Consider the following 26990-nt stretch of genomic DNA (forward strand, 5'->3'; position numbering starts at 1 on the left):
GTAATCCAATGACTCTACATTGATTAGTTTCAGTTTAAAAAATAGCGCATTGGCGTTGAAAATCCTCAGTGTTTTTGAAGAAGCATCTGTAAACTTACTTGTGCAATCTAGAATTAAGTATGTGCTCAGCCTAAGTCTGTTTTGGAAAGAATGGAAGATCTTTTCATGATGAAAAAAGGAACTAATCTCTGATTCTATGTACCTTTGAACTCCTTTTTGATTCCTTCCCTCTTTTTCCTTTTAACTACCCTATTTTTGAAAATTCATTTATTATTATTATTTTTTAAATTCATTTGAGAGCAAATGAGCTCCTGTCTGGCTCATTCCCCAAATGCCTTCAATAGTTGGAGCTGGGCCATGCCAAAGCTGGGATTCCTATGAACTCAATCCAGGTCTCCCACGTGGATGGCAGGAACCCAACTACCTGAGCCACCACTGCTATTTCTCAGGGTCCACATAAGCGGGAAGCTGGAACCAGTAATCAGAAGTGCGCTTTGGACCCAGGCACCTGATGTGGGATGTGTTAACCATGTTAACCAGAATCTTAACCACTAAGTCAAATGCCCAACCATTTTTGTTGGTTTAATATTTGAATCTTTTGACTAGTTTACCTTATGAATGTTTATCTTGTAACTCAGGTGTAAAAGGCAAATCAAAGGGAAGAGAAAACCTATCTCAAGTAAGTCTGCAAACAAGCACAAAGATGGCCTCTTGTTTTGTTTTTTTCCAGAAGGCTAATGATCTTGGTCTCATCCCTGTGTAATGAATTATGTAGTCCCAGTTCCTGTGTGATAGTTTCCTAGTATTACTTATGGGGCGGAGGGTGGGGGTGGGGTTAGAGGAGAAGGATTCTAATCGTTGGGCCATATTCACTGGTCCTGGATTTTACTAGCCAAGTTATAATATTTGTTGGTATACTAGCATAAAAGGGTTACTTAAAATATTTACAAAAGTGCTATTTAAAAACAGAATCAAGTTCCTGGCTGCTCTTGGCTCGACTCTGACCATTACAGGCATTTGGTGAACAAACAAGTGGATCCTTTTTCTCAAATACATATACATTTTTGGAGATTAGCAAGGCTCATAACTCTGAATCAGGGGATGAGCCACTAAACTACCATTACTTTGGATCAAGCACTTCACATAATAAACTGGTCTGGCTGTGGTTTAGAAAGCATAAGCCCTGAATCGTTAATTCGATGGATCTGGTTGTTAATCACCAAAGGAAGGAGAAGGTTAATTCAAATATTCTTGAAAGAAGGAAATAAATAAATTCTGTGCAGAGGATGAGATGGCTGGAAATGGCACTGTACTGATGACCTGAGAAAGAAAACAAGTGGAGCTTCAGTGTAGCAGTTCCAGTCCAAATAAGACCAAATCCTACTAGCATTAGAATAAATAAGATTAACTCCTGACATATAGACTACAGGACTTAGGTTATCATTTGATGACAGCTGACTACTCCAGGGATGGTGAGAGAAAGGATTAGTTTGTACAGACCAGGATTATGTGATGATGAAAGGGTTGGAATTCATCTCTCTTTCTTTTATTGCTCCATATTTCATTTCTATTATAATGTAAATAATAATAAAGGTCTCCTCTAACTTTAAGAGTGACTGCTAATTGCTTTCATCTGGGTTAATCAGGCTTCCCCTACCTGCTGTCATTTAGAAATGGAAAGAACCTAGTGATTCTGAGAGGGGTTCAGGGCCCCAGCTATGGCTATTGGCCAAAATGTTACAAAAGGCACAGGGAAAATGTCAAAGTCCCTTAATTGAAAATGTTAACTTTTGCCAAAATTGGGAAGCCAAGCAGGTATCTTCACCAACTAATAATAAGTAAAATCTTCTTTTGACATGTAGATGAGTCTCTGTCAAGCAAGTGGTCATCAGCCAAATGTGAATGGTCTCTTGGTTCATGGAATGCCTCTACAGCCAAGAAATCTCTCCCTAATGGACAAGCTCCTGTAAGAAGTATAACCTTTGCATTGACTCTATTTAAGTAGAACTCTAAGAAATAAAGGTAAAGCAAAGTAACTAGCATGCGTGCGTGTATTGGCTATCTGCTAAGCAACTAGATATACCTGGGGAGTAAAACAACCCAGGGCAAGGTCTATACCAACAGGAAGCTGATAATAACTAGAAAGAAATTACATACTTGAGTAAAAAGAGACCTAACCATATAGGGCATCTGTGTGACTGAATGCCAAGTGAGTGCTCTGGCAGCCCCAAAGGGAGGCATTTTTGTGGGTAATCCTTGAAAGATGAGGGTTGGGATAATCATCATAGAAGAGGAGCAAGGCCATTCCAGGTGGAGGAATGCTGAGGGAAAAAGTTGAGAGATGGAAAAATATAAACTTTTTAGGCAAGAGAACAGATCTTTTTTGTTGTGGTAGAACAGGGAGATAGGTCAGAACTTTAATGCTACTCATCAAAGAACACTGATAATTTCTACAATTAAAACAGACCATGGGGCCGGCGCCGCAGCTCACTAGACTAATCCTCCACCTGTGGCGCCGGCACCCCAGGTTCTAGTCCCGGTTGGGGCGCCAGATTCTGTCCCGGTTGCTCCTCTTCCAGTCCAGCTCTCTGCTGTGGCCCAGGAAGGCAGTGGAGGATGGCCCAAGTGCTTGGGCCCTGCACCGGCATGGGAGACCAGGAGGAAGCACCTGGCTCCTGGCTTCAGATCAGCGCAGCACCGGCCATAGCAGCCATTTGGGGGGTGAACCAATGGAAAAAGGAAGACCTTTCTCTCTGTCTCTCTCTCACTGTCTAACTCTGCCTGTCAAAAAACAAACAAACAAACAAACAAACCAGACCATGATAAGATTAGCAGGGAAGAAGAGGCTATTGAAACTAGTGCCTGTTGGTATCAGGAGGGTTTTGAATGCTGTTGCCTATGACCTCTATTGCTGAGTAGTACTCCACTGTAGGAATACATCACAATTTAACTATCTACTCTCCTATTACTTAACACGAGTTGATTCCAGGTTGGGGCTATTATACATAAAGGCACTATGGATATTTTTGCATAGGCCTTTTCTGTGTGTATGGTCTCATTTCTTCTAGTCAATACTAGAAATGACAGGACCATAGGACAAGTTATCTTGAATTTTGTAAGAAACTGCCATACAACTTCCCATACTTTTAAATCAGAACTTTGAAAGATTTCACAGTCTTAGGACAGTGGAGCAGGAAAAACTGAAGGTGCAGTCTGATGTAGGAGTTCAGGTATGAGCTGAGCTGCTAAGGGTCTGCATTCAAGCTGTAGCAAAGAATACGGAAGGAATTTACTATGTGAGGAAATACTGTAAAGGAAATGAAATTCCATCAAAACAGGGGAATCCAAGTTAATTCTGAAATTTCAAGCTTAAGGGAAGGTTGTCTTGCAGGAAAACATGAGTTTCTTTTGGAGTGTATTGAGTTTACAATGAGGAGGAGGTCTCATTGGAAATATGGAAGAAATCAAATTTGGAGACTGATCTAAAAGCCAGCTGGCTGGAGAATTATGAATGAGGAGTTCACAACAAAATAATGATGAACGTGGGGTTGCTAAAACCTTTTACAATTAAAATGCAGTTAGGGCATGTTAAAAAAAAATTAAATGAATGGATAGGGAGATAGGAAGCAATTCTCAAGGCTTAGTCCTCTTCCTTTATGGGTATTTTCCCTTTAAAGTTCTCCAAACTGTGGCATGTTTTCCATGAGAGTGCACCAAAGTGGTCTTCTCATGCAAAGATCCAGGAACTTGCTGAAAGCCATACAGCCAAGTAGCAGAGATCAGCTTTTGTCTGTTTCTATTTGTTTCATTATACAAATACTATCTTTTAGCAGATCTTAGAATAGCCAGATGTCTTCTCTGGTTTAAAAAGCAAAAGCAAAGAAAACCCCAGAATCCTGGCAGGCAGAACTGTTGAGGCATGGTAATTTTTTTTTTTTTTTTGACAGGCAGAGTGGACAGTGAGAGAGAGACAGAGAGAAAGGTCTTCCTTTTGCCGTTGGTTCACCCTCCAGTGGCCGCTGCGGCTGGTGCACTGCGGCCGGCGCACCGCGCTGATCCGAAGGCAGGAGCCAGGTGCTTCTCCTGGTCTCCCATGCCGGTGCAGGGCCCAAGCACTTGGGCCATCCTCCACTGCACTCCCTGGCCACAGCAGAGAGCTGGCCTGGAAGAGGGGCAACCGGGACAGAATCCGGCGCCCTGACCAGGACTAGAACCCAGTGTGCCGGTGCCGCTAGGTGGAGGATTAGCCTAGTGAGCCGTGGCGCAGGCCGGCATGGTAATTTATTTGTCAGAAGGCTTACAGAAATATTATCTTTCATAGCTGTTTATGCAAATAGGGATCTGTGTTCCCACTGCCTTGGGCAGCACACTTTGCTGGCTCCCAGCTTTCCAAAGAACCCACACTTGAATCCTTATCCCTGTAGGCTGCAAATGGCTCAGCACGTTAACTTCTGCAGTATGAGTCACACAGTGCCACGGCTGCTCCCAAGCTGCACTATTGACCATGCAGTTGTCTTTCTGGTGGCATTCCTTCAGCAGAGAATGTTGCAGATACAGCAGGACGCAACCTTTGTGGCAAACTTTGTAAAGTACTTTGGAGAAGGTATCCTTTGGGTTTGTCTTTGCCAGTGACTGAACAAGTGACTGCGATAGCAAGTGAATAATGGACTTGCTGTCCCAATCTCCAGCCTAGTAAATTGTTAGTAATTGAAGTAATATCTTCTTTTTCTAAAGTTTCATGCTTGAGTGTCTCCTAGAAACTAGGTTACTTCCTGAAAGGGCTTTGTCTTTTTTCTCGTTTTTCTTCTGACTGCAGTTAATAGTCTAAAGCTTTTCACGCTGTGAGTCTTACCTTCCTGTAGAGAGTGACCTTTATTTTATTGTGGGTTTCTGATTTGGCCCCTAGAGATCTTGATGACAAGCTACTTATGAGGCCTGGGTCCAGCACCATCCTTTCATTCCGAAATTGGCCAAATCGATCCACGGAGCTCCTCACTGCATCGTATCTGTCCTACACAGTGCAGTCCGCCAGGAGACGTAATCCCCCGCCACGTACTCTTCATCCCATCAGCACAAGCCATTCATGCACTGGGACTCCAAAACCTGCAGAAGAAATCTTCAGAGGATCCTGGGTGTAGGTTTCAAATGCAAAATTTCAGGAAACTGGTAAAACTAAACAATTTAACACAAAGAATTTAAGTGTAAGATTGAAATTGATACCTAGAAACTAATCTTTCAGTATTCTCTTGAATCTTAGTATTTACTTTATTTGAAAGAGCTTTTCCATCTGCTGGTTCACCCCTCAAATGTCTGCAACAGCTGGTGCTGGGCCAGTCTGAACCCAGGAGCATCAAACTCAATCCAGCTCTCCCACATGGGTGGCAGGGACCCAGCTACTTGAGCCATCACCAGCTGCCTCCCAGGGTGCTCATCTGTAGGAAGCCAGACTGGTGGGGGAGCCAGAACTTGACCTCAGGCACTCTGATATGGGATGTGAGCATACAAAGCAGCATCTTAATCACTGTGCCAAACCCCCACCCCAGTTACTACGTATCCTAATGAAAGATTATCCATTGGTTAAAAACAATAGAGCTTTTAAATTGGGTTTAATTTTAATGAACTACAGATATTTCTGTTTAGTTGAAAATTTCTAAAAAAAGTTGGCTAGAACACAATAGGATTTACAAAAAGAATAATGTGTTTGTGCGTATTAATTATTACCCTCACCAAAATTCATCCCAAAATTCTCCTCCAAGCTTTTCTCTGACTTTGGGATCTGTTTATTCTGTATTCTACTGACAATTAAAACTTCATAAGCCTCAGATGAATTGCTTATAGAAGGAAAAATATCCATTAATACTTCTTAGGAAAAATACTAAAATGTTTTTTTCCAGCCTTCACTAAATGCTCAGCTTTACTGTCCACAATACCATCTAGAAGCCAGTTTTTAAGTAGAAATTTTTATTAGTTAATTCACAGAATAGATGGTTGATTTCTAAGACTATAACCAAGGGTGTGGCGATAGTGACACAACTGTGTTCTGAATTCAGCTCCTAAGTTAAACATGTGTTACTCTACTTCCTCCCTAGAGTGTTATTTTACAAAAAAAGAAAAAAAAAAACAACAAACAAAAAAACAAAAACAAAAAACAAAAAAGAAAGGATTTGAAAAGCAGAGTGAAAGAGAGAGAAAGGGAAAGCTCTTCTGCTGCTGCTGCTGGTTCCTTCCCTAAATGGCCAAAATGGCCAGAGCTGGTCTGAGCTGAAGCCGGGAGCCCAGAACTCCACCTGAATCTCCCACATGGGTGGCAAAGGCCCCATCCTCTGCTGTCTTTCCAGGCACATTAGCTGGGAGCTGCATTGGAAACAGGGCAGCCAAAAGCCAACTGGCACTGGGGATATGGGATGCAGGCATTGCAAGCTGTGGCTTAACCCACTGCACCACAAGGCCAGCCAGTTATTTCTTAATTTTGGTTTTTCAACTTCTTGTTACAATTTATTCCAACAGGCTTAGCGAAAATGATGTAGAAAACCACCACCAACCTCTCTCAGGCCATCAGTGTTCTCCTTACCTGCTTAACTATTTCAAAGTATGGATATATCTGTATCTAAGCTGAGCTACAGATTCATTCATTTGGGGATGAGTGGCCTTGATTTAATTACTCTCTTATCCTCTCTGATAATACTTTGTTTTCAAAGTTGAAACATAAGTTTTGTTACTTCTGGGACATGATGGTATTCGGTTTCAATTATAGTCTTGATTATGTGTGATACTGTAAGCTGCTCAAAATCCCATGAAAAGGAATCAAAATTTAGCTTTCTTTGCATACTAAACTTATGTGCCTCATTTATCTGGTTTCTAATCAATTTGCTTATATTGGTACATCTTCACGCTTCCACATCCTGGTGTGTGTTTGCTGCAGCCCAGTCGCAGCCGATTCGCTGTCTCCCTCACCATTGCCCCTGAGTCGAAATAATCTGCTGCCACCTATTGGCACAGCTGAAGTGGAACATCTGAGTGCTGTGGGGCCACAAAGGCAAATGGTAGGTCGCTCATACTGCCCTTCACTTGCTTCTTAGGAAAGCCTCATTGGCAGGGATCCACAGGCTTTGTGCTCTAGTCTTGAGTTATACCATGATCTGTTAAAAGTACAAACTGAATTCTAATTGTGACAGAATTAAGAGTGCCTTGGCCTGTACTAACCACACTTTGTAGGGCTGATATAGAACATGTGCAGCTCCCACTACAAATTGTTCCAGCTTTTAAATGCTTCCCAAATTCCCTAAACAGCCAGGGCTGGGCCAGACTAAAGCCCAAAACTCAAGTTTCCTACCTGGGTCCCAACAGTTACTGCCTCCTGGTGTGTGCCTTAGCAGGAAGCTGGAATCATTAGTGGAAATAGGACTTGAACCCAGGCACTTGGACACAGATGTAGGCATCCCGAATGCCACCTTAACTGCTATGGCAAACACCCACCCTTCAACTGTTTCTGTAATTCTTGTCTCCTCTGCAGAAACCGCACGGCGATTCAAATCGAGCTCGAAGTGCAGTGGTGGATGAGCCTAATCAGCAGCCTCAAGAGAGGCTCCTTTTACCTGACTACTTCTCCAGGCCCAACACAACTCAGTCATTTCTGGTACAGTCATGTACTTCCTGTTTTGTTTTATTTTTAAAAGATTTTAAACAATTTAAAAGGCAGAGTTACAGAGGGATCATTTACCCACTGGTTCACTCCCCAAATGGCCACAATGGCCAGGGCTGGGCCAGGCTAAAGCCAGGGGCCCAGAGCTTCTTCCAGGTCTCCTAAATGGGTGTAGGGGTCCAAGGAATTGTGCCATCTTCCAGTGCTTTCCCATGTGCAGTAGCAGGGAGCTGGGTGAAAAGCAGTGCAGGCAGGTTTCAAACTACCACCCATTATAGGATGCCACATCACAGGTGGCAGCTTAACCTGCTACACCACAATGCTGGCCCTTCCTTTATGCTCTTAATTACTGAGGAAAGAAATGGGGGAAAGAAGTACTAGCTTGGTAGAATTAAGTAAGAGAGACAGAGAGAAAGGTTTTCCTTCCGTTGGTTCACCCCCTAAGTGGCCACTACTGCCGGTGCACTGCGCCAATCCGAAGCCAGGAGCCAGGTGCTTCTTCCTGGTCTCCCATGTGGGTGCAGGGCCCAAGCACTTGGGCCATCCTCCACTGCCCTCCCAGGCCACAGCAGAGAACTGGACTGGAAGAGGAGCAACCGGGACAGAATCCAGCACCCTGACCGGGACTAGAACCCGGGGTGCCAGCGCCACAGGCGGAGGATTAGTGAGCTGCAGCGCCAGCCAGAATTAAGGTTTTTATCAAGTAGCTTAACTCCAAGGATAAAAACTGAGGTTTGAGATCAGTTCTATCAGACTGCAGACTGATGCACAAGTTAGGATTTTTTCCCCCCACAGTGGTTTTAAATACTGACACATTGCCTCACCATTTATGCTGCATTCACTAGCCCTCTTACTTTTAAGCAAGCAATAGGAAACTGGGGGTCTGACCTTGTCCTTTTGTAGGCCAGTAGCACCTCACCCTCATCTTCTTTGTGCCAAGAGGGCTTGGAGAGCCTGGAAAGACTGGAGCCAATACTTTATGCCCAGTAACCAGAGGCCCCACATCCTGCACCAGTTTCCAGGGTAGTAGTGCACACAGCCCACTTATCCCAACCCATGACCCTTGAACCTAAAAGTCTGAAGCATTGTACAGCCTTTCTTCTACTAGAGGAGTAGTGAGAGATCACTTCTCGGCCTTTTGTCTAAGATCAAGTGTGTGAAGAGTAGTGAGAATGAAGGACAGGATTTTGGATTAGTTTCTAAGGGCTGCTGTAACAAATGACCACAAACTGGGTGGCTTAAAACACAGAAATTTATTCTTTGTTCCAGAGGCTACAAGTCCAAAATCGAAGTGTCAGCAGAGCCATGTTCCCTCTGCAGGCTGTAGGGGAAAAACTTCTCCCAGCAGTCCTTAGCGTTCCTTGGCTTGCACCTGCACCACTCTGTCTTTACAGTGGCCTTCTTCCCTGTGGTCTGTGTCCAAGATTCCCTCTTCTTAGAAAGATGCCAGCATTGATGCAGAGCCCCCTCTAATCTGGTGACTTCACCTTACCTTGATTACATCTGCTCGGACTCTATTTCCAAATACGGTCACATTCACAAGCTCCAAGTGGACATGAATTTTTGGGTGGCCCAGACATGGGGGACTATTCAACCCAGTATACCTCATGATACTTCAGAGGAAAATTCACCAAAAACAAAGGCAAAAAGGAGATGTGAGCACTTCCAATACTTGAGGTTCAAAGTTTACATCAGAAAGTCTGAGAACCTCTATTGAATATCTTCTCATAATCTGATACAGGTTAACAAGTGTTTAGTATTTGTTGATGATATCCGGCTATATTTTTTCTTTAAAAATTTAAATTTTGATTGCTTTAATAAAACATGAAAACATTTCCATTTCTCCTCTTCATAAGTCTACAACAAAGTGAAAACTACTTACCTCAGCCATTTGTTTTCCCATTTGCTGTTGTAAAAAGGAAGATGAGCAAGAAGCTTGATGTAATTATGAGTGTTAATTCTGAGTCCTAGGCTTGGTGCTGCCAGAATGCATTCTGTTCCCTTAGCGTCTTCATCTGAAGCAGGGGTCAGTAAACCACAGTTCATAGGTCATTCGGCCTACTGCCCGTTTTTGTGAAGGGAGTTTGTCTATGACTGCTTTTGCACTACAACTGCAATGCTGAGTAACTGCCGCAACACCATTCGGCCCACAATGCCCAAGATATCAACTATCTGGCTCTTCACAAAAACCAGGTTTGCTGACCCGATCTCTAGAATATGCGGACTTTAGTCCACCCAATTCCTTAATCTGTCAGTTCCAGTGCTGGCAGGGAACTGTGAGGTGGTTTGTATACCAGAAGCCCCAGGATGGCATTTATGTTTTAGATACTTGCATTTTAGTATTATAGTCCTGTCTTTACATTTTTAAATCTCTTGAGGTAGTTCTGAAATGTTTCACTAAGCTAAAAAATGTAGTTAAATTTCAATATGGTGGTAAAGCCATAGGTATTTCTATGATGCTGAAATGGCTGTTCCTGTTTTAAAAAGTTAGCAGGCAACAGAATCAGATAAAACTCTCTTGGATGCTAACTGAAATAGTAAACCATGTGGATTATTTACAAATGCTAGGATTCTCATAAAGGCATGGAAATATAATTGTCGAATCTAATTTTTACCAACTTAATAAACAGCATTATGGGTATCTGGCTTTGAATCTTCTGCCTGGAAGTTGGTATCGCATACTTAGGTTGCCAGATGGTGCCTTTTCCAAGATTATCAGTTGCAAGCTTTTCCCTTGTCAGCCAGCTCAAGTGTATTCTTTAGGGGAAGCTGCATTTTAAGAAATGTTTCATCTTTTCTCTTTCAGCCAGACTCCCAGTATGGTCGTTCATTTGCAATTGAGTATCCTCATAAGGCCCGACCTGGTAGGGGATTTGCAGGTACAGGTGGGGCTATGTTAAGACCCTGTGTTTTCTTTCTTTTTTTCCCTACATTTTTTCTTCCTCCAGATTTTCTTTTGTTTTTCTACATCTTTATATCACCTCAAATTCATGTTGGAAGATGGGGGTATACTGAAAGAGTTCTGTTGTTTGGAAGCAAAGTTCCAGATTTCTATTTTCTTCATGCTTTGTAAATTAATCCCACCGCACCATTAAATGACTTAAAAAAAAAAAAAACAAAACTAAAAAAATTGAGTCAAATAAGTCATTTTTGTAACATTCAAAATGTTCTTTAAAAACAGGGCATGCTTTTTCTATTATTATGTAGGCAAAATCTCTTTTCTTATGGACTAAAATGATTTCCTCAGCCTGTTAAACAGGCCAAAGAGAATAATTTTTAAAACATCAGGATAAGAATATGACTATCCCATTAACTTTAAACTCTAAAATTATATTCTGCAGAGTGTCCTTTTCATAATGCACATTTTCCATAATTTTTTGGAAGGCTCTCATATTAACAAAGTGATGGGGAAAATTTCAGGATGTCTTAATTTTTCCTATGATGTTTTCTCACCACCATCATGGTCATTTCTCATTCTGTTGTAGGTGAAATACAGAAGTACTTGTTCGGTAAATACAGTAAAAAACACCTCAAATCATCCTTGTTGTCCAGGGGATTTCTCCTAGTTCAGTTGCTAGTTTGAACAGTTTGGTAGTCTGAATGCTTTCAACACTTTCTAGAAGCAGTGCAGCCTCTGGGCTACAGTGATTACATTCTGCCACACTGACAGTCAAATCTAACACTTAGGGTAGGGAAACAGGTATCTCAGTCCTTTTTTGGTTTGTGGGCTGATCTTCAGCAAAACTAGGTTACTGCTTTTTTTAACTCAAAAATTGGAGTCTTGAAAAAAATTTTACAGGATAAAATTTGTAAACATGATTTTTGTTATCTTGATAAACAAAACTTTCCTACTCAGTCCTATTCTCCAGGTTTAAAGTCCAGTGCTAAATGGAGCAAAAAGACCCTGAGCTACAATTTGAGCTTAAATATCAGATCTAGAATGTCTACTAACGTTACTCTATGATGTCATTTGTGTCTGACAGGTCCTCAGTTACACGAATCTACAAAATCTCAAAGCAGAGGTGGACCAGTCTCTAGAACCAGGCAGGGACCATAGGGCAAATGAGAAGAACCTATCAGGCTGCAGAAAACACATGGGAAGATTACACCAATCAGTGTTGAGTCACCAGGTGATGCAGAGCTTATGTACAAGATCAACTTGAAATCATCTTCATGAAGAGCTATTTAAGACTGAGAAAAACACAATAGACTGTCTGCCAAAGATTACATGGGTATCGTTTCTATCTCCAGTTACTATCTTCTTTCAGCTTAAGTGAATCCATTCCTCTGGACAATAAAATTTGTACCCAAAGCTGTAACAAAGAGTAGTTGCCACTAAATTACTGCTCAAATTATCTGTTAACAATGATCGAATACTATTGGATTCTATGAGATCAGATTTGACAGAAACAGCAAATACTTCAGCTTGTATTAATTTCTGGAGAGTTGTGGTTTGTCATTTTGGGGAGGTAATGCTATAAAAAAAAAATCTAAGCTACTCTTCAAATAGATGTCACTCCTACAGCTTTCTCTTCAAATGTTCACTACTCTCAGTAGACTGAAATGGAAGGGGAACTGATAACATAGCATTAAGCACAGGTGTGAAATACCTTAGGTAACAAAATATAATGCCTTTTTTTTTCCAGACAGGACAACTCAGCCTTACAAAGGCTACTTGAAACTAGGTTATGCTTATTTTCTTCCTGAAGTACTTTATTGGCCACATCTTTTTTCCAAGTATCAAACTCACCTTCAAGGTTTTCTCCTGCAGCTCTAAGTCAATTAAAAATAGTCTGCAGGATTTACTAGTGAGCCACCAAGGTGCAATTTCCTAAAAATCAAAGGAACCTTGTCAGTTAATCCCATGTGAAAATATCCTAACAACATAACTAGTAGATGACTGTGGCTTTCTTCTGATTTCACCACAGGCTCTTTCCTAAGGGCACTCATGAATGTAGCAATGGCTTTAACGATGGATTTTGAAATTTCACTGAATATCATGATCATACCAATCTTAGATTCCATTATTTTCAAAATGAATAGACTCAAATGACCATAAATTGAGGCGACTTTCACATTATACCAAGGTCTTCTAAAGTTATCATATGAAGACAGATGCTTCAAAAAAGCTGCATTTAATTATATTTTTAATTCAATTAGTTAACCTGCTTGTAATCACAAATGAAAAATGTCTCATATTTTCCTTAAATTGATACATTATATAACAATACAATATCCAACTTATTTAAGTAAAAATATCTGTACTGTTCTTACAAACCAATCCCATGACTTCACTTTAATAAGGCTTGCCACCCAGAGATAAGAGTCAGAAAGGGGCCTCTAAAGTCATTTAGCCCAATTCCCTTATGTGTGCAGTCCCTGAAAGTTAGAATGCGTTTTTATTTTACTGGACATAATATATACAATTCGGTGAATCTGGATCTCTCTCAAATATGAGGAAACAAATTCAGACAAGCAAGCCTTCAGAGAGATGGGCCTACAACATACAACTCTTTATGCTATTTAAACCAGGCTGCCGAGTATAATGCTAAAGCAGGTCAGTGTTTTCCCCTCTCTTCCCTATCCCAAACACCACTCATTTTATCTAGATCACATTTTTAAATGACCACTACGATCATTTAAAAAGTCCCCAGAACTTAACAACCATCTTTTATTTATTTAATCATATACAATTCTTAAAAAATGCATGAAGTAATCTGAACACCTCTTTTCTCTTAGACTGCAGAATAACAAACCTGACTGAGTAAAATTGATAGGCAAGAGGGTGTATTCAGGATCATTAAGCACAAAAGCAAACCAGCAACCATCTGGAAGACAGCTTCAGTAAGCACTCTGAAGGTGTTCCAGCCAGGCAGAGTACCTGTACTAGCTGACACACAACATCAGTGAACAGTGTACACAGGCCCACACTCAGACAGAGGTCCGTGTAGTATGCAAGATACACGAAGCAAGTGCTACAAGCATACCACCCTCCCAAACATCACCACCACAGTCCTTCCTGTGTGGACCTCCCACAACATAGGTGATTTCTAGGGAATACTAAAATATGGTAGGGAAACTCTGCTGGGTTTACTCAACGTGAATAATTTAGGCGGAAAGAAAACTTCTCTCAAGGGTTTCACTTTTGCCTTTGAATTGTGACTACCCTGCCTAAAGTGGCACCGGGTAGGGAATGCCTAAAGAAAGACCTTTGAAGAGAAAAATGCCATTATTTCTTTTCTTTCTTGAGAGCCGTTTTTTTCCCTCCTCCTTTAGAAGGTTTGCAGTACTTTGCCTCCATCTGAGCCAGAAAATTGTCCATTTCCTTTTGCCGATCCTTTTGTCTGCTCTGTTTGAGAAGTTAAAACACAAGCTTTCAAAATCCAGCAAAATCAACAGACACAGAAAATACTTAGTGGTTACCAGGAGCTGAAGGAAGGGGAGAGTGGGAGGGACTGCTAACAAGAATGGATTTCTTCATGGAGTGGTAAAAATATTCTAGGATAAGACAGTGGTGACGGCTGTAGAACTTAGTGACTACTATAAAAACTACTGAATGTACACTATAAAAACAAACAGCTGCTATATGAGTCATGTCTTGAAGAAAAAAAATACCCACCACACCACATATATGCTCCACAGAAAATAAAGCCAATTGGAATCAGAACATGAAAGTGGTGACAGCCTCCCAAGTTTACCTGAATGAGTGCTTTCAAGTTATCCACTCCTTCATCAAGCCCCAGTTCCTTCCTGCTCACTTCTGCTTCTTTAGCTTCTTCCTGAGCCTGAAACAGAAACTCACATCAGTCTATGGCAGCTAGAAAATGCTAAAATAGCCCTTTCTCAGAAACAAATCTATGGTAAGACCTGCTAAATTTGAGGGTTACATTAATAGGTAAAATAACAAATACTTATTAAAAGGCAACATTGCTGAAAGCAGGCAGTGGGTCCTCGGATTCCAGTAAGCCTTCCCTTTTTTCCCCATTTCTACTTACTGGAAGTAGTGAATGCTTTGGCATCATTAACCACATGGTGACAGAAAGGAACACAATATACAGGAAAAGCCAGGAAAGATCACTTAAGCAAGGATGTTCTCAAAAGGGTTGTCAGGACACAGGTACTTCCGTTCCTTCTCTTTAAAATCAATTTTTTTAAAAAATTTGTCAGGTACAGACAGAAAGAAAGGTCTTCCTTCCGTTGGTTCACCCCCCAAGTGGCCGCTACGGCCGGTGCTGCGCTGATCTGAAGCCAGGAGCCAGGTGCTTCTCCTGGTCTCCCATGCGGGTGCAGGGCCCAAGGACTTGGGCCATCCTCCACTGCACTCTCTGGCTACAGCAGAGAGCTGGACTGGAAGAGGAGCACCAGGGACAGAATCCAGCACCCCACCCGGGACTAGAACCTGGGGTGCCAGCGCCACAGGTGGAGGATTAACCAAGTGAGCCACAGTGCCAGCCCCAAAATCAACTTACTACATGGGACTAATGGCTGCCTTGTTATCAACTCTGGTTTAAAACTATCTCTGCTGAGTGGGCAAAAAAAACATAAGCAAATACATCTTTAACCTTATCTTACTAGGTTTCAAAGCTGCCTTCATGTGCCAAATTTTTCAAAATACCCAGCAACTTCTCATGACAACAACTATGGCTATAACTGGCCCCAACTTCTGTTGAATTATCTAAGTAGCAAAGAATACTATGAATACTGGGGATGATGACACATTAGGACCATGTTATCAATAAAGACAGTTTTCTTGTATTCAAGTCATCTTCTCAATTCAGTATCCCCGTTCTGCCACATTTGCTAGACAGTCTCAGAACTATGCCTTCTTCCCCTCAAACCCTAGGGTAGTTTCCCAAGCTAATTATCACTGTAAACAGCCAAGCTCAGTTTCACCTGAGGAAAAAGCGTATGTCTAAAACCTTTTAGCCAAGGCCAGTGTTGTGGTACAGCACATAAAGCCATCTCCCATATCAGCCACCGGTTGGAGTCCTGGCTGCTCCACTTGTGATCAAGCTCCCTGCTAATGGCCTAGGAAAAGTGCTGGAAGATGGTCCAAGTGTTTGGGCCCCTGCCAATCATGTGAGGGACCGGATGAAGCTCTTGGTTCCCAGCTTTGGCTTGACCCAGACCCAGCCATTGCAGCCATCTGGGGAGTGAACCAACAGATGGACGATCTGTCTCTTTCTTTTTCAAATAAATAAATACATCTTTAATAAACACATTTAGCCTACAAACCAAAATGATTATCTTGATAGATACCCCACTTCTCCCTTCAGTTCAACAGAAAGAGCATCAACTTTCATCTAGGCAAAACAGAAATAAATTTTTCCCAAAACCAAATTTCTCTCCACCTATATTTTGCTCCTAAAAGCTGCAGACCTCTTCCTTGTCCCCCTCACCTCCAGTTCAGCCATAGAAAATGAAAGCATCTCAAGTACCCACCAAAGAGCTAAAATCTTAGTTATCTGCTCTCCATAGAATCCTTATTATGAAAGTGACATCGAGGTACTGACTACTTTGGTGCCAATCCAAGGAAACTGTCCAAAAAAACCAGAGATGTCTGGTAACCTGAACCCATTCCACAACTCCATCTATCTTTAAGCACTTTTCCTCTGCCATCATCTCCAGCCCTCCCCTTGTTTACTAAGGGTAAACAAGGTAGCGATCATTCATTCTTGACAAAGCTTGGTCAGAAGGATACAGCAAAACAAGTATTTAAAAACATTCTGGGGCCGGTGTCATGGTGTAGCAGGTAAGGCTGCCACCTGCAATGCTGGCATCCCATGTGGGTGCTGGCTCAAGTCCTGCCTGCTCCATTTCCGATCTAGCTCCTTGCTAATGAGCCTGGGAAGGCAGCAGAGGATAGCCAAGTGCTTGGCACCTGTGCCCACATGGGAGACCCAGAAGAAGCGCCTGGCTCCAGATCGGCCCAACTCCTGCTGTTGTGGCTGTTTTGGGAGTGAGCCAGCAGATGGAAGATCTCCCCATCTCTTTCTCTATAACTGCCTTGCAAATACATAAATCTTTAAAACAATAACAACAACACAGAAACAACCTAAGAACTAACCTTACAGCAAAGGCCCAATAATCTGCACCACAGTGAGGTCCTCTGGGAAAGCCACTGTGTATTCTATGTTACTGGACTCCATTCCTTTTACCTCCTGAGGAATGTCTCAGCAAAGCTCCAAGAACAGGCCCGTATGAAAAGTATTTCAGTATTTAAGAGGGTACTATTTAAACAATCCACACAGGAAAAGCACCTTGAGCAAAACTACAGAAAAAAGCTCCTGAGGAGCTGGTAAGCCCATTTAATTAGATGAGCGATATGGATCCAGTTAACTTCAGCAGTCATATATACAAATTTATTGTTCTAAATATTCTCAAATCCTTTTTGAAAGCAACTAAGATATATAAAATGAGTAGTAATAAAAATTTTACCCGCCTTGCGGCGCCGGCACACCGGGTTCTAGTCCCAGTCAGGGCTCCGGATTCTGTCCCGGTTGCCCCTCTTCCAGGCCAGCTCTCTGCTGTGGCCCGGGAGTGCAGTGGAGGATGGCCCAAGTGCTTGGGCCCTGCACCTATGGGAGACCAGGAGAAGCACCTGGCTCCTGCCATCGGATCAGCGCAGTGCGCTGGCCAAAGCATGCCGGCCACAGCAGCCATTGGAGGGTGAACCAACGGCAAAGGAAGATCTTTCTCTCTGTCTCTCTCTCTCACTGTCCACTCTGCCTATCAAAAAAAAAAAAAAAGAAAAGAAAAAAAGAAAAAAAATTTTACCCTTCTTTTCCTCGCGTTCATCTTTTGCTTCGATTCTTTGACAAAGGCCTTGTAGGATGGGACCTCTCTGGCATCAATAGCTTGCTGAATGATGTTCCTTATCCTGGGTTCCTCCGTGTATTGCACACAAAGCACAGACTCCATGATCTGATCCATATCGCCCTTGAAGTCCAGATAGGCCTGTTTGATATCGGCCAGCTCTTCTTCAGAACCTTTGTATGTCTTTTCAAAAGCTTGAATGTCCTCTAGAGATATCTGATAAAAAGGAAGATATGCTTTAGCGTTGAGGTGTTTAAATAAAACATGTAAAAACGGGAGAATTAAATAAAACATGTAAAAACGGGAGAATTAAGTGTCAAAATGCTGCTCCCCAAACACACCAGTTGCTTGAGTTGAACTGTGGCAAGGCACCAAATTTCCTGCATCTAACTTTTCCGCGGGTTCTTTCTGATGCCGCCTTCACAATTCCCAAATGAAGACCCAGGGTCGGGGAAATTCAAGAGAACTCTCACGGGTGGGAGGAGGTTCAGATAAACAGGCTTACACATGCATGCGTAAAAGTAAGCAAATCCTGTAAAACGAATTCTGCCTTGTCACTGCAACAGTCACATCATTCTAACAGGGAACTCATTTCGGTATGTGCATTTACATTTCAAGGCCAAACTCAAATTCATTCCTACGAAATGAACACAAAACGCAAGGCCTTGGAGACATTCAGTCAACGTTTGCGGACCGAATGCGCGTCAGCAAGAAACCCCCAGAGCGCCGTACCTTTTTGAAGAGTAACCTCCAATACGCCTCCCAGTCCCGGTCTTGGTTGAGCACAGTCGCGTCCTCGTCCACTGTCCCCTGCTCATCGTACACCGCTCTCTGCTCTTTGTCACTCAGAACGGAATAGACTCGCCCCAGGATCTGAGGGGAAACGAGCACCCAACATTCACCCCGGCACTCCCGCAGGGACCGCGCCGCCAGAGGTGGAGGTGAGGGAACGCCGGGCCCAGAGCGGCCGCCTCCCCCGGGGCGGAGCCCGAGGGCCGGAATCCCAGCGAGGCGCTGCGGGGCCGGCCGCCGAGGCCCGGGGCCCGCGTACCTGAAAGCGGCGGGTGGCGTCCTCCTTGTCGCTCTCGCCCACCCGGTCCGGGTGCACCTGCAGGGACACCTTGTGGTAGCCGCGTCGGACCTCGCCGTCCGAGGCCTCGCGCCGCACGCCCAGCACCTGGTAGAGGTCAGCGGTCCCGAACACTTCCTCGCACAGCTCCAAGAGTGCCATGCCGAGCGGCAGGCGGTCTCGGCCGCCACAGCCGGAGTTCCAGCGCTCGCCACACCACCCGGGCGCTGTCTTTTCCCGCTCAAATAGCCTAGGGCGCCTGCGTCACAAGAGGCGCGCAAGGGGCGGGACCACGCTGCGCAGCGGCGCTTTACGGCGACCGCAAAAGGGGCGGGGCGCGCCGGCGCGGGCGCGCAGAATTCGACCTGCGGCGCAGCGCGCGGTCCGCAGCCCGCGGCCCCGGGGTCTCCCGGGTCTGCACGGAGGCCGCCGTCGGCCCGGTCCCCTCACCCCGTCTTCTGGCCGCCCTCCCACTACCCTGGAAGCCGGCGTCCCTCGTCCCCAGTGTCCCAGCGCGGAGACCTTTTCAGTAACACGCGGAGTGTCCCCACGTTAGTTTGATTTTATAAATGGCCAGCGTGGGGGTTTTGTTTTAAAGTAGACAACAGCACTCGGCAACTTCACCTCGTTTGATGTGGTTAGTTTTCTTTTCTTTTCTTTTCTTTTTTTCAGGGACCCTGAAAGGAGTAGAGTGCTGTGGGCCCAAGTGATTTTGTAACCTATGGATTGCAACTGCTGTGGTAAACAACGCAGGAAAAAGCCTACATTGAAACAAACAAACAAAAAAAAACTCTTCATCTAATAAGACCTACGGATTTGCCATTTACCACACGATCAACCGCAGTCACCGTTCTGTTCTCAAATCAGCTTCCGGGCTGGCGGGGACAGGTGTCTGGTGCGCAAGTTAATAAGGCTCTTAGCCCCTGCTAAGTGCACGCCCTGGGAGACAGCAGGTGATGGCGCCAGTGCTTCGGCCCCTGCCACCCACAAAGGGCACCTGGCTTCAGCCTGGACTCTTCAGGCCTTTGGGGAGTGAACCAGCAGATCTCTTTTTCCCCCTTTAAATAAATGATTTTTTTTTTAAACTTACACTCTGGTAGAAATAACATGACCCAAACCTTCATCTTAATGAAAACAAGGTGCTGAAGCAGCAAAGGGCCGTTTTTTCTCAATGCTCTGTATGGCTTTGATCCCTCTGCATTAGAGGCGCTAGCAGGGCAGACTGGATCACCCATGACATGGAGAGAAACTTGGGCTTGGAGATCTAAGCAACACTAAGCCTGGAGAAAAGTTTGGGAATCTGGGAGAGGGTAAGCTCACATGGGAAATACACGCGTGCAGATCTTAGAGGATAAACCAGAATTCAGAATGAATACCTGAGCAGGCAGAAACTCAATGCAAAAAAAAAAAAAAAAAAAAAACTCAAAACCATCTGTGTGTGAAGAGACAAAGCAAGACAAGAGGTCCCATCTGCTGGGGCCGGCATTGTGGTGTAGCAGGTTAAGCCTCCACCTATGACACTGGCACCCATCCACCTCTGATCCAGCTCCTTGCTAATGTGCCTGGCTAATCAATGAAATATAGCCTAGTGCTTGGGCCCCTGCACCCACACAGGAGACCTGGAAGAAGTTCCAGGTTCCTGGCTTTTGGATTGGCCCAGCCCTGGCTGTTGCAGCCATTTGCAGAGTAAACCAGGAGATGGAAGATTCTTTCTCTCTCTTCCCTCTTCTTTCCGTAACTCTGCCTTTCAAATAAAAAAGTAAATCTTAGAGAAAAAAAAAAAAAAAAAAAAGAGGTCCCATCTACTAGTTCACTCCACAAATGCCTGCAACAGCTAAGGCTGAGCCAGAGTGAAGTCAGAAGCTGGGAACTCTATCAGAATTTCCCACAAGGGTGATTCCAACTCTTTGATGCATCACCTGCTGCCACCCTGGGTACACGCTAAGAGGAAGCTGGAATCAGCAGAGCTAGAACTCAAACCCACACACTTCAGTACAGGATACGGGCATCTTAACCACTAGGCCAAACACCTACCTCATAGCTTTTAAACCTCTCAGAATTGCCAGTTTTCAAAACGCTCTCCCTTCCCAGACTCAAGATCAAACCTAGCTAGTCAGTTCTTTTCAGCCTGTCTTGGCTTCAAAGTCTCCTTAAGGCAAGTAAACCAACTGGCCACAACTCTGGAGAAGCCTGTGACCCCAGCATTGGATGGCTAGGAAGTTTTTGCCAAATATAAAAACCCATGTATCCAGTTGGCACACTGACAGGGTTCAGAAACTTTTCTATAAATTTCCTTCATCTTAAGTCTGCCAAAATTTGCAATCTGTATTATCTACAGTGTACACTAAAACAAAGTAATTCAGTATGGTTGTATGGTAGAGCTGATAATGTGATATTTTGCTTTGGCACAATTAGTCATTTATATCATGAACTTACACCTAGACATGATTTTACCACTAACTTTCGACATGGACTTTTCAAAGGTCCCTAACTTTGCTCATTTCTTTCTCTATATAGATAGTATGCTAGAAGGACTTTTCAGGTAGGCATATTAGCGTCTAAATCCACTATCACTGGGCAAGTTTCCACCTCTGAGCCTCAGCTTCCCCATCTGTAAAATCGAAATAATCCTACCTAACTTCATGTTACTTTATAATCCTCACAAATAACTTGTATGTAAAGGACATACAATACACATAGGTACCCTATGAAGTGAGCTTTCCCCCAGTTTCTCATTCTTAAAATGCAGGTTATTACAGCCCAAAGGCAATTTTCATACCCAATCTCCTTTGTTAAATTGTGTTTTAAAGATTTTATTTGAAAGAGTTATAAATGACTGCAACGGCCAAAACTGACTTGATCCAAAGCCAGAAGCTTCTTCCACGTCTCCCACATGGGTACAGGGACTCAAAGACTCGGGCCATCTTCTACTGCTTTCTCAGGCCATAGCAGAGAGCTAGATCAGAAGGGGAACAGCCAGGACTCAAACCGGCACCCATATGGGATGCCGCACTGCAAGCTGGGGCTTTAACCCACTGCGCCACAGTGCCAGCCACTCCTTTGACAATTTGAAATCACACATGAAGTAAGACAATATAAATCTCTAATGACAAAAACAATAAACAAAGTTAACTGTTTTCTTGAGCTCATGGGATACTGGGAGTTTAAGGAAAGATTTGTATGTGCCATAAAAATTCCGGCTGGGGGCCCTGAAGCAGGTATGTCCTAGAGGGTATCAGATAGTAAGGTAAAACTGTCCAAGAGACCCAGGACGCTACCTAAAAGTACCATCCCCCTCATAGCCACTGTCTTTCCCAAGAAGAAGACCCCCCAAAACGAATTAATACCTAGATTCTGCTCTATGTAGGACAGGAATGAATCTCTCTGAGCCCTTCTCAGGCCAGGCTGGATATGCATGCCTGACTCAGAAAACTTCATTTATTGACTTTCAAATCTAACAAAATAAAGAGTTGTGCACTAGTGTTTCAAGAGAACCTTGACCTTGTTCCCACTGCTATCCTCACTGAAATCAGCTTGCTTCTGTTTCTGTAGACTTTGTCTCTGTTTCCTGAGAAGCTAAGAGGACTTCATTCGCTCGCTTCCTTCGCAGTCTCTCAGCATTTGTGATCGTCATAGGATGCAGAGGGAAAAAGCCAGCAAGACCTAAAAGCAACAGGATTTTCATTTATTGTAACACAGGACAAGCCAACATTTCCCTGGAACTCTGCCCCAAAGGCACCGAGGATACTCGGTGCTACCTCTTCACCCAACTTCCTCCTTTTACTGCAAGAAGACAGCAGATGATGCCTGTCTTCCAACATTATCCTTACTTGAATGAAAGGTAAACTGACAGATGGCCATTCAAGACACACTACGCCACTTTCAGCATAAAACCCCAGTCACTCAAAAAGTCACAAAGAACTCTATAATAAGAGGTCTTGGGGCAGTGCTGTGGCGTAGCAGGGCCTGTAGTGCCAGCATCCCATATGGCCGCTGGTTCTAGTCCTGGCTACTCCACTTCTGATCCAGCTCTGCTACGGCCTAGGAAAGCAGTAGAAGGTGGCCCAAGTCCTTGGGCCCCTGCACCTGCATGGGAGACCCAGAAGAAGCTCCTGGCTTTGGATCGGCCCAGCTCCAGCCATTGCGGCCATTTGGGTAGTGAACCAGCAGATGGAAGACTTCTCTCTCTCTCTCTCTGCCTTTCAAATAAGTATCTTTAAAAAAATAAGTCTAAATAAATAAATGGTATGAAAACTCTGTTGAGCCAACCATTAAAAAAAGAAAGAGGTGTCCTAATTCAAAAATGACGATTAGATCATAATTTCATTTCCCATTCCAGTCCCGAGCAGCCCCGTTATCCTGCAGCTGTCTTCACTTTAAAATCCCCTCAGTGAGGTAAGACCAGAGCCCAGTTACCCAGAAGCTTTTCCATAGGCTTAGAGAGGTGGGCCCCGCAGCCAATCCAATGCCGGATCCGGTCTAGGTTGAGGGCAACGAGCTTTTCTCCATGACTGTTGGGCAGTGGATCGTAGGAACCCAGCTGCTCCACGAAACGGCCATCCCTGGGGCACTTGTTGTGAGCAGCCACAATGCGGTAGAAGGGGCGGTTGGCGCAGCCACCCAGGGCCAGGCGGATGGTTAAGTGGCCCCCACGGTAGGCCTTGCAGAGGAGGGCAGCTGTGGAGAAACCAGAGGTTAGGACGCAAGCACGGAGTGCACAGATGCGCAAAACGAAGCACGTGCAACGATTCCCTTCTTCCCTTGCCATGTCCGCACTTCCACTCTGGTCTTCCGTGTGCTACTCAGGCCAGAGAAGCCCACCCTCGGCTCAAATGCACTCTGCAGAAGCCTGCCCTAGACTAGCCGCGACCCTGTGGCAGCCTTAGTTGTCTCGTCTGAAAAACGAGATGGGGGTGGCAGCGAGGACTAAGTGCCAAGATTACTAAGCGCAGACTCACTCGTGAGGCAGAGTGGCTGCTTCAGGTTCGGGTGACCTCCAGCCCGCCTAGCAGCTCACAGCTCCACCCGGTCCGAACGCCTTAGATGCCCCGCGGCCGCCAGGCGGTCTCCGGCGGCCCGATTACTCACTCAGGTGGACCATGGTCCGGCCGGCGCGTCACGCCTCAGGTCGTCCCGCCGCCCGCACCAACCGGCTCCCGAGCCGCTGGCAGGAGAGAGGACGGCCGCCGACCACAGGCACCGCCCGGGCCAGGACCCAGCACCCTTCGCTCAAGCCCGAAAGCCCCGCTTCCGGAAGCCGAGGGGCCGCTTAGCCCCGCCTCTTCCTCTTTTCGCCTCAGTCCTTCCCATAATGCAACACGGTGCCACTGGCGCTAACTTAAACTGCGGACCGCGGGTCGGTGAGGTCGGGCGGTGAAGTGAGGCGGACTGGGAGAACCGGGCCTGGGGAAGGAGCCTGCTAAGTGCCCTGCAAAACCTCCCACCCTGCGGACATCCTTCTGCTCCCGTTGGGAACGACGCGCCGTGCCGAGGACTCAGGGCGCGGTTCCTGGCCCCGGAAGCTCAGTGTGGTGGGAAGACTGACGCTCCGTGCAGGGGGAACCCTGCAGGAGCTAAACCGGGACTTCCTCGGGAAAACTTAATATATTGTTAGCTCCGAGATGGGAGAAGTATTGTAAATGAAGAGTTGGCTTTTTCCTTCTCTGTTCACTAATTTGCCTCTCACCTTCGCTGCAGTTCTCCGGACTCTATAGAGGCAATGACGCCTTTAACAAAATAGAGGCGAGGGGCCGGCGCTGTGGCCTAGTGGGTGAAGCCGCCCCCTGTAGTGCCGGCATCCCGGCTGCTCCTCTTCCAGTCCAGCTCTCTGCTGTGGCCTGGAGAGCAGTGGAGGATGGCCCAAGTGCTTGGGCCCCTGCGCCCAAGACCTGGAGGAGGCTTCTGGCTCCTGGCCTCGGATCAGCTCAGCTCCTGCCACTGCGCCCATTTGGGGAGTGAACCAGCGGATGGAAGACCCCTCTCCCTTTCTAACTCTGCCTTTCAAATAAAGAAAGAAAAGAAGGTCCAAAATCAATGACCTAAGCTTTCATTTAAAAAATAAAGGAGAAACGTGATTCCTGTGTTTGCCATGCTGTGATCCAGAAAAGCAGGAGCAGAGCGTAGGGCCTCAGTGCTGAGGAGCTGGCGTTCCTTACAGGGCACCGGCGTCTTCATGGAGCCCTCGAGATTTAAGCACAGGAAGGCAGCCTTGGTTGGTTACAGGGAGTCAGAACCTCTACCTTCAGTAAAGACCCGTCTGTCCATTTTACCAAGGGCGTGTCCACAGCTCTATGTCCTTTGCCCTAAGGCAGTGACCCATCATCAGTTTCGAGGCCACCTGTGGAAATAATGCCTTAATTTACAAGTTACAGAAATTCTAATAACGACCCACTCCACTTTAATTTTATATGGGTAATTGTATAAATAATCTGTAGTTACTAATGTAACAATTATAACTACATATATACTTTAATAAACTCCAGAACCACACTGATGGATTTTTAAATTTCTTATTTCCATTTTCGTTGTGACCTCGTTTACTGTCAATGAGTAAAACATCCAGTAGCACAGCCAAAGGAACACATGAATGTGTCTGTGTCTGTGGTTCACATTCTGGTTCTTCGCGCCAGGCTTCCTATTGTGAAACTCGCCAGGAAGGAAAGGAGCTCAAGAGTGCATACAGAAAATTCTTCAGTTGGATGGTTATCAGAAAGATGGATTTCCAAAGCCAACTGTCTCCTGTACCATGTGTATCTCTGCCAGCAGAGCCTCATCTTTCAATTTCAGCTATAAGAAGAAGGAAGGGAAGAAGATATGTCATACCTTTATGGCTTTGAAGACCCCTCATTTGTGGACCCAAAGCTGAAGAACATAGTTCCTTGGCATGGAATTGGCTCTTGCTATATTCCCTATTCAATGGAAACTCCATTAAAGGAGCCTAGAATACTGTGCTGCTGATATGGGTAAGTTTATTTTGTGAAGATTCATCAAGTGCTGTGCACATTCATGATCTGTACTTTTTTGGTAAAATATTTTTATTACGGTTTTTTTTTAAGTGTTCATATTATCACCAGTGTCTCCTGGGTAATGTGTAGTATTCTCGTTTGGCAAGTAAAAGATAGGAATCAAACATATAAGAATCATGGACTTATATTAGCACTGAATTTAGTTCTAGGAATCCAGATGTGTAGTAGAGCCATGAATGCTTCCTGAATACCCAATCTCTTACCAATAAAATCTTAATTTCTTTTCAGGGCAGTACTGCAATCAGCTAAAAAGCCACATCTTCCAGGTTCTCTTGGAGCTACATGACTAACTGTGGCCTATGAAATGTAAGCTCAAGTCACTGAGTAGGAAAGCCTTTTAAATGGTGGTGAATTAGCTGCAGCATGGATGCCTTTTTGTTCCCCTGCTCCTCTTGTTCTTTTTTCTCACCTGAAACATGGATTTGGTGGCTGGAGATACACGGACTATTGTGCAACTATGAGGGATGGAAACTACATGCTGTGATTGATGCAGCAGAAAGAGGTTGGGTCCCTGAAGACTTTGTGGAGCTGTAATTTTTTATGCAATCCTCAAGTCAAATAACTTGCAATTCATAACTAATAGAATAGACCAGGTACTATTCATGAGCCAAATCTAGCTTGCCACTTGGTCCCCCTCCACCCCGATGTAAAACTTTATTAGAAAACAACCATTTGTTTATGTATTATCAATGGCTACCTTGCACAAACAAGGGCAGAGTTTAGTAAGTGCAAAAAGCAGCATGTGTTATACAAACCCTAAAATATTTCCTATTTTACCCTTTATTGAAAAAAGTTGATTGGTCCCTGGATGACACCAACCTCTTCATTTTACATAAGAGGAAAAGCCCAGAGATGTTAACACGATAAGTGGCCAAACCAGAACCATAATTCAGGTCCATTAATTCCCAGGCTACCTGGCTTTCTATTAAGCCATATTCTCTCTCTTTCATTCTTTCTCCCTCCCTCCCTCCCTCCCTCCCTTCCTTCCTTCCTTCCTTCCTTCCTTCCTTCCTTCCTCTCTTCCTCTCTCTTTCCCTTTCCTTCCTTCCTTCCTTCCTTCCTTCCTTCCTTCCTTCCTTCCTTCCTTCCTTCTTTCCTTCTTTCCTTCTTTCCTTCTTTCTTGATTTATTTTATTTATTTGCAAGACATAGTTACAGAGAGAGGTAGAGACAGAGAAAGAGAGAGGTCTTCCTTCCGTTGGTTCACTCCCCAGATGGCTGCAATGGCTGGAGCTGTGCCAATCTGAAGCCAGGAGCCAGGAGCTTCTTCCAGGTCTCCCACATGGGTGCAGGGGCCCAAGGACTTGGGCCATCTTCTACTGCTTTCCCAGGCCATAGCAGAGAGCTGGATTGGAAGAGGTGCAGCTGGGACTAGAATTGGTGCCCATATGGGATGCTGGCATTGCAGGCTCAGCTCTGGCCATTGCGACCATCTGGGG

The 26990-nt window shown here is 44.6% G+C and overlaps 4 protein-coding genes across 37 annotated transcripts in view; 1 reads left to right on the forward strand and 3 right to left on the reverse strand.

Annotated features, from left to right (window-relative positions):
• FAM149B1 (family with sequence similarity 149 member B1) overlaps positions 1–11965 on the forward strand; it is a 50890-nt gene extending 38925 nt beyond the window's left edge. For 6 of the 26 annotated variants that reach the window (XM_070057837.2, XM_070057830.2, XM_002718422.6 and 3 more), the window contains 6 exons: positions 1863–1966; positions 4907–5134; positions 6923–7043; positions 7514–7636; positions 10449–10521; positions 11626–11965. In XM_070057837.2, coding sequence (XP_069913938.2) covers positions 1863–1966; positions 4907–5134; positions 6923–7043; positions 7514–7636; positions 10449–10521; positions 11626–11699 — 723 coding nt within the window. In that variant the 3' untranslated portion in view covers positions 11700–11965. Of the gene's footprint in view, positions 1–1862; positions 1967–4906; positions 5135–6922; positions 7044–7513; positions 7637–8911; positions 9478–10448; positions 10522–11625 lie in introns of those variants that run through there. The other 20 variants (XM_089313473.1, XM_089313467.1, XM_089313471.1 and 17 more) reach the window with 5 other exon arrangements.
• DNAJC9 (DnaJ heat shock protein family (Hsp40) member C9) overlaps positions 1–18770 on the reverse strand; it is a 54568-nt gene extending 35798 nt beyond the window's left edge. The window contains exons 1-5 of one of the 2 annotated variants that reach the window (XM_002718421.6): positions 18510–18770; positions 18191–18331; positions 17420–17674; positions 14341–14427; positions 12773–13991 (exon numbers count right to left, since the gene is read on the reverse strand). In XM_002718421.6, the coding sequence (XP_002718467.3) occupies positions 13872–13991; positions 14341–14427; positions 17420–17674; positions 18191–18331; positions 18510–18689 (783 nt within the window). In that variant the 5' untranslated portion in view covers positions 18690–18770 and the 3' untranslated portion in view covers positions 12773–13871. Of the gene's footprint in view, positions 1–12772; positions 13992–14340; positions 14428–17419; positions 17675–18190; positions 18332–18509 lie in introns of those variants that run through there. The other variant, XM_089313488.1, reaches the window with a different exon arrangement.
• Positions 18771–21922: 3152 nt separating this feature from the next.
• Positions 21923–23773, reverse strand: MRPS16 (mitochondrial ribosomal protein S16). Its single transcript, XM_002718420.6, has 3 exons — positions 23616–23773; positions 22944–23204; positions 21923–22190 (listed from the first exon to the last, which is right to left on the reverse strand). Exons 1-3 carry the CDS (start codon positions 23626–23628, stop codon positions 22057–22059), a joined length of 408 nt encoding a protein of 135 aa, XP_002718466.1. The 5' UTR covers positions 23629–23773; the 3' UTR covers positions 21923–22056.
• Positions 23774–24970: 1197 nt separating this feature from the next.
• CFAP70 (cilia and flagella associated protein 70) overlaps positions 24971–26990 on the reverse strand; it is a 91300-nt gene continuing 89280 nt past the window's right edge. For all 8 annotated transcript variants that reach the window (XM_008269962.5, XM_089313454.1, XM_089313453.1 and 5 more), the window contains one exon: positions 24971–25313. In XM_008269962.5, the coding sequence (XP_008268184.4) occupies positions 25233–25313 (81 nt within the window). In that variant the 3' untranslated portion in view covers positions 24971–25232. The remainder of the gene's footprint in view (positions 25314–26990) is intronic.

Source organism: Oryctolagus cuniculus, chromosome 15 (assembly GCF_051225735.1).
Source record: "Oryctolagus cuniculus isolate XC-2025 breed Fujian yellow rabbit chromosome 15, ASM5122573v1, whole genome shotgun sequence".
NCBI classification, from domain to species: domain Eukaryota; kingdom Metazoa; phylum Chordata; class Mammalia; order Lagomorpha; family Leporidae; genus Oryctolagus; species Oryctolagus cuniculus.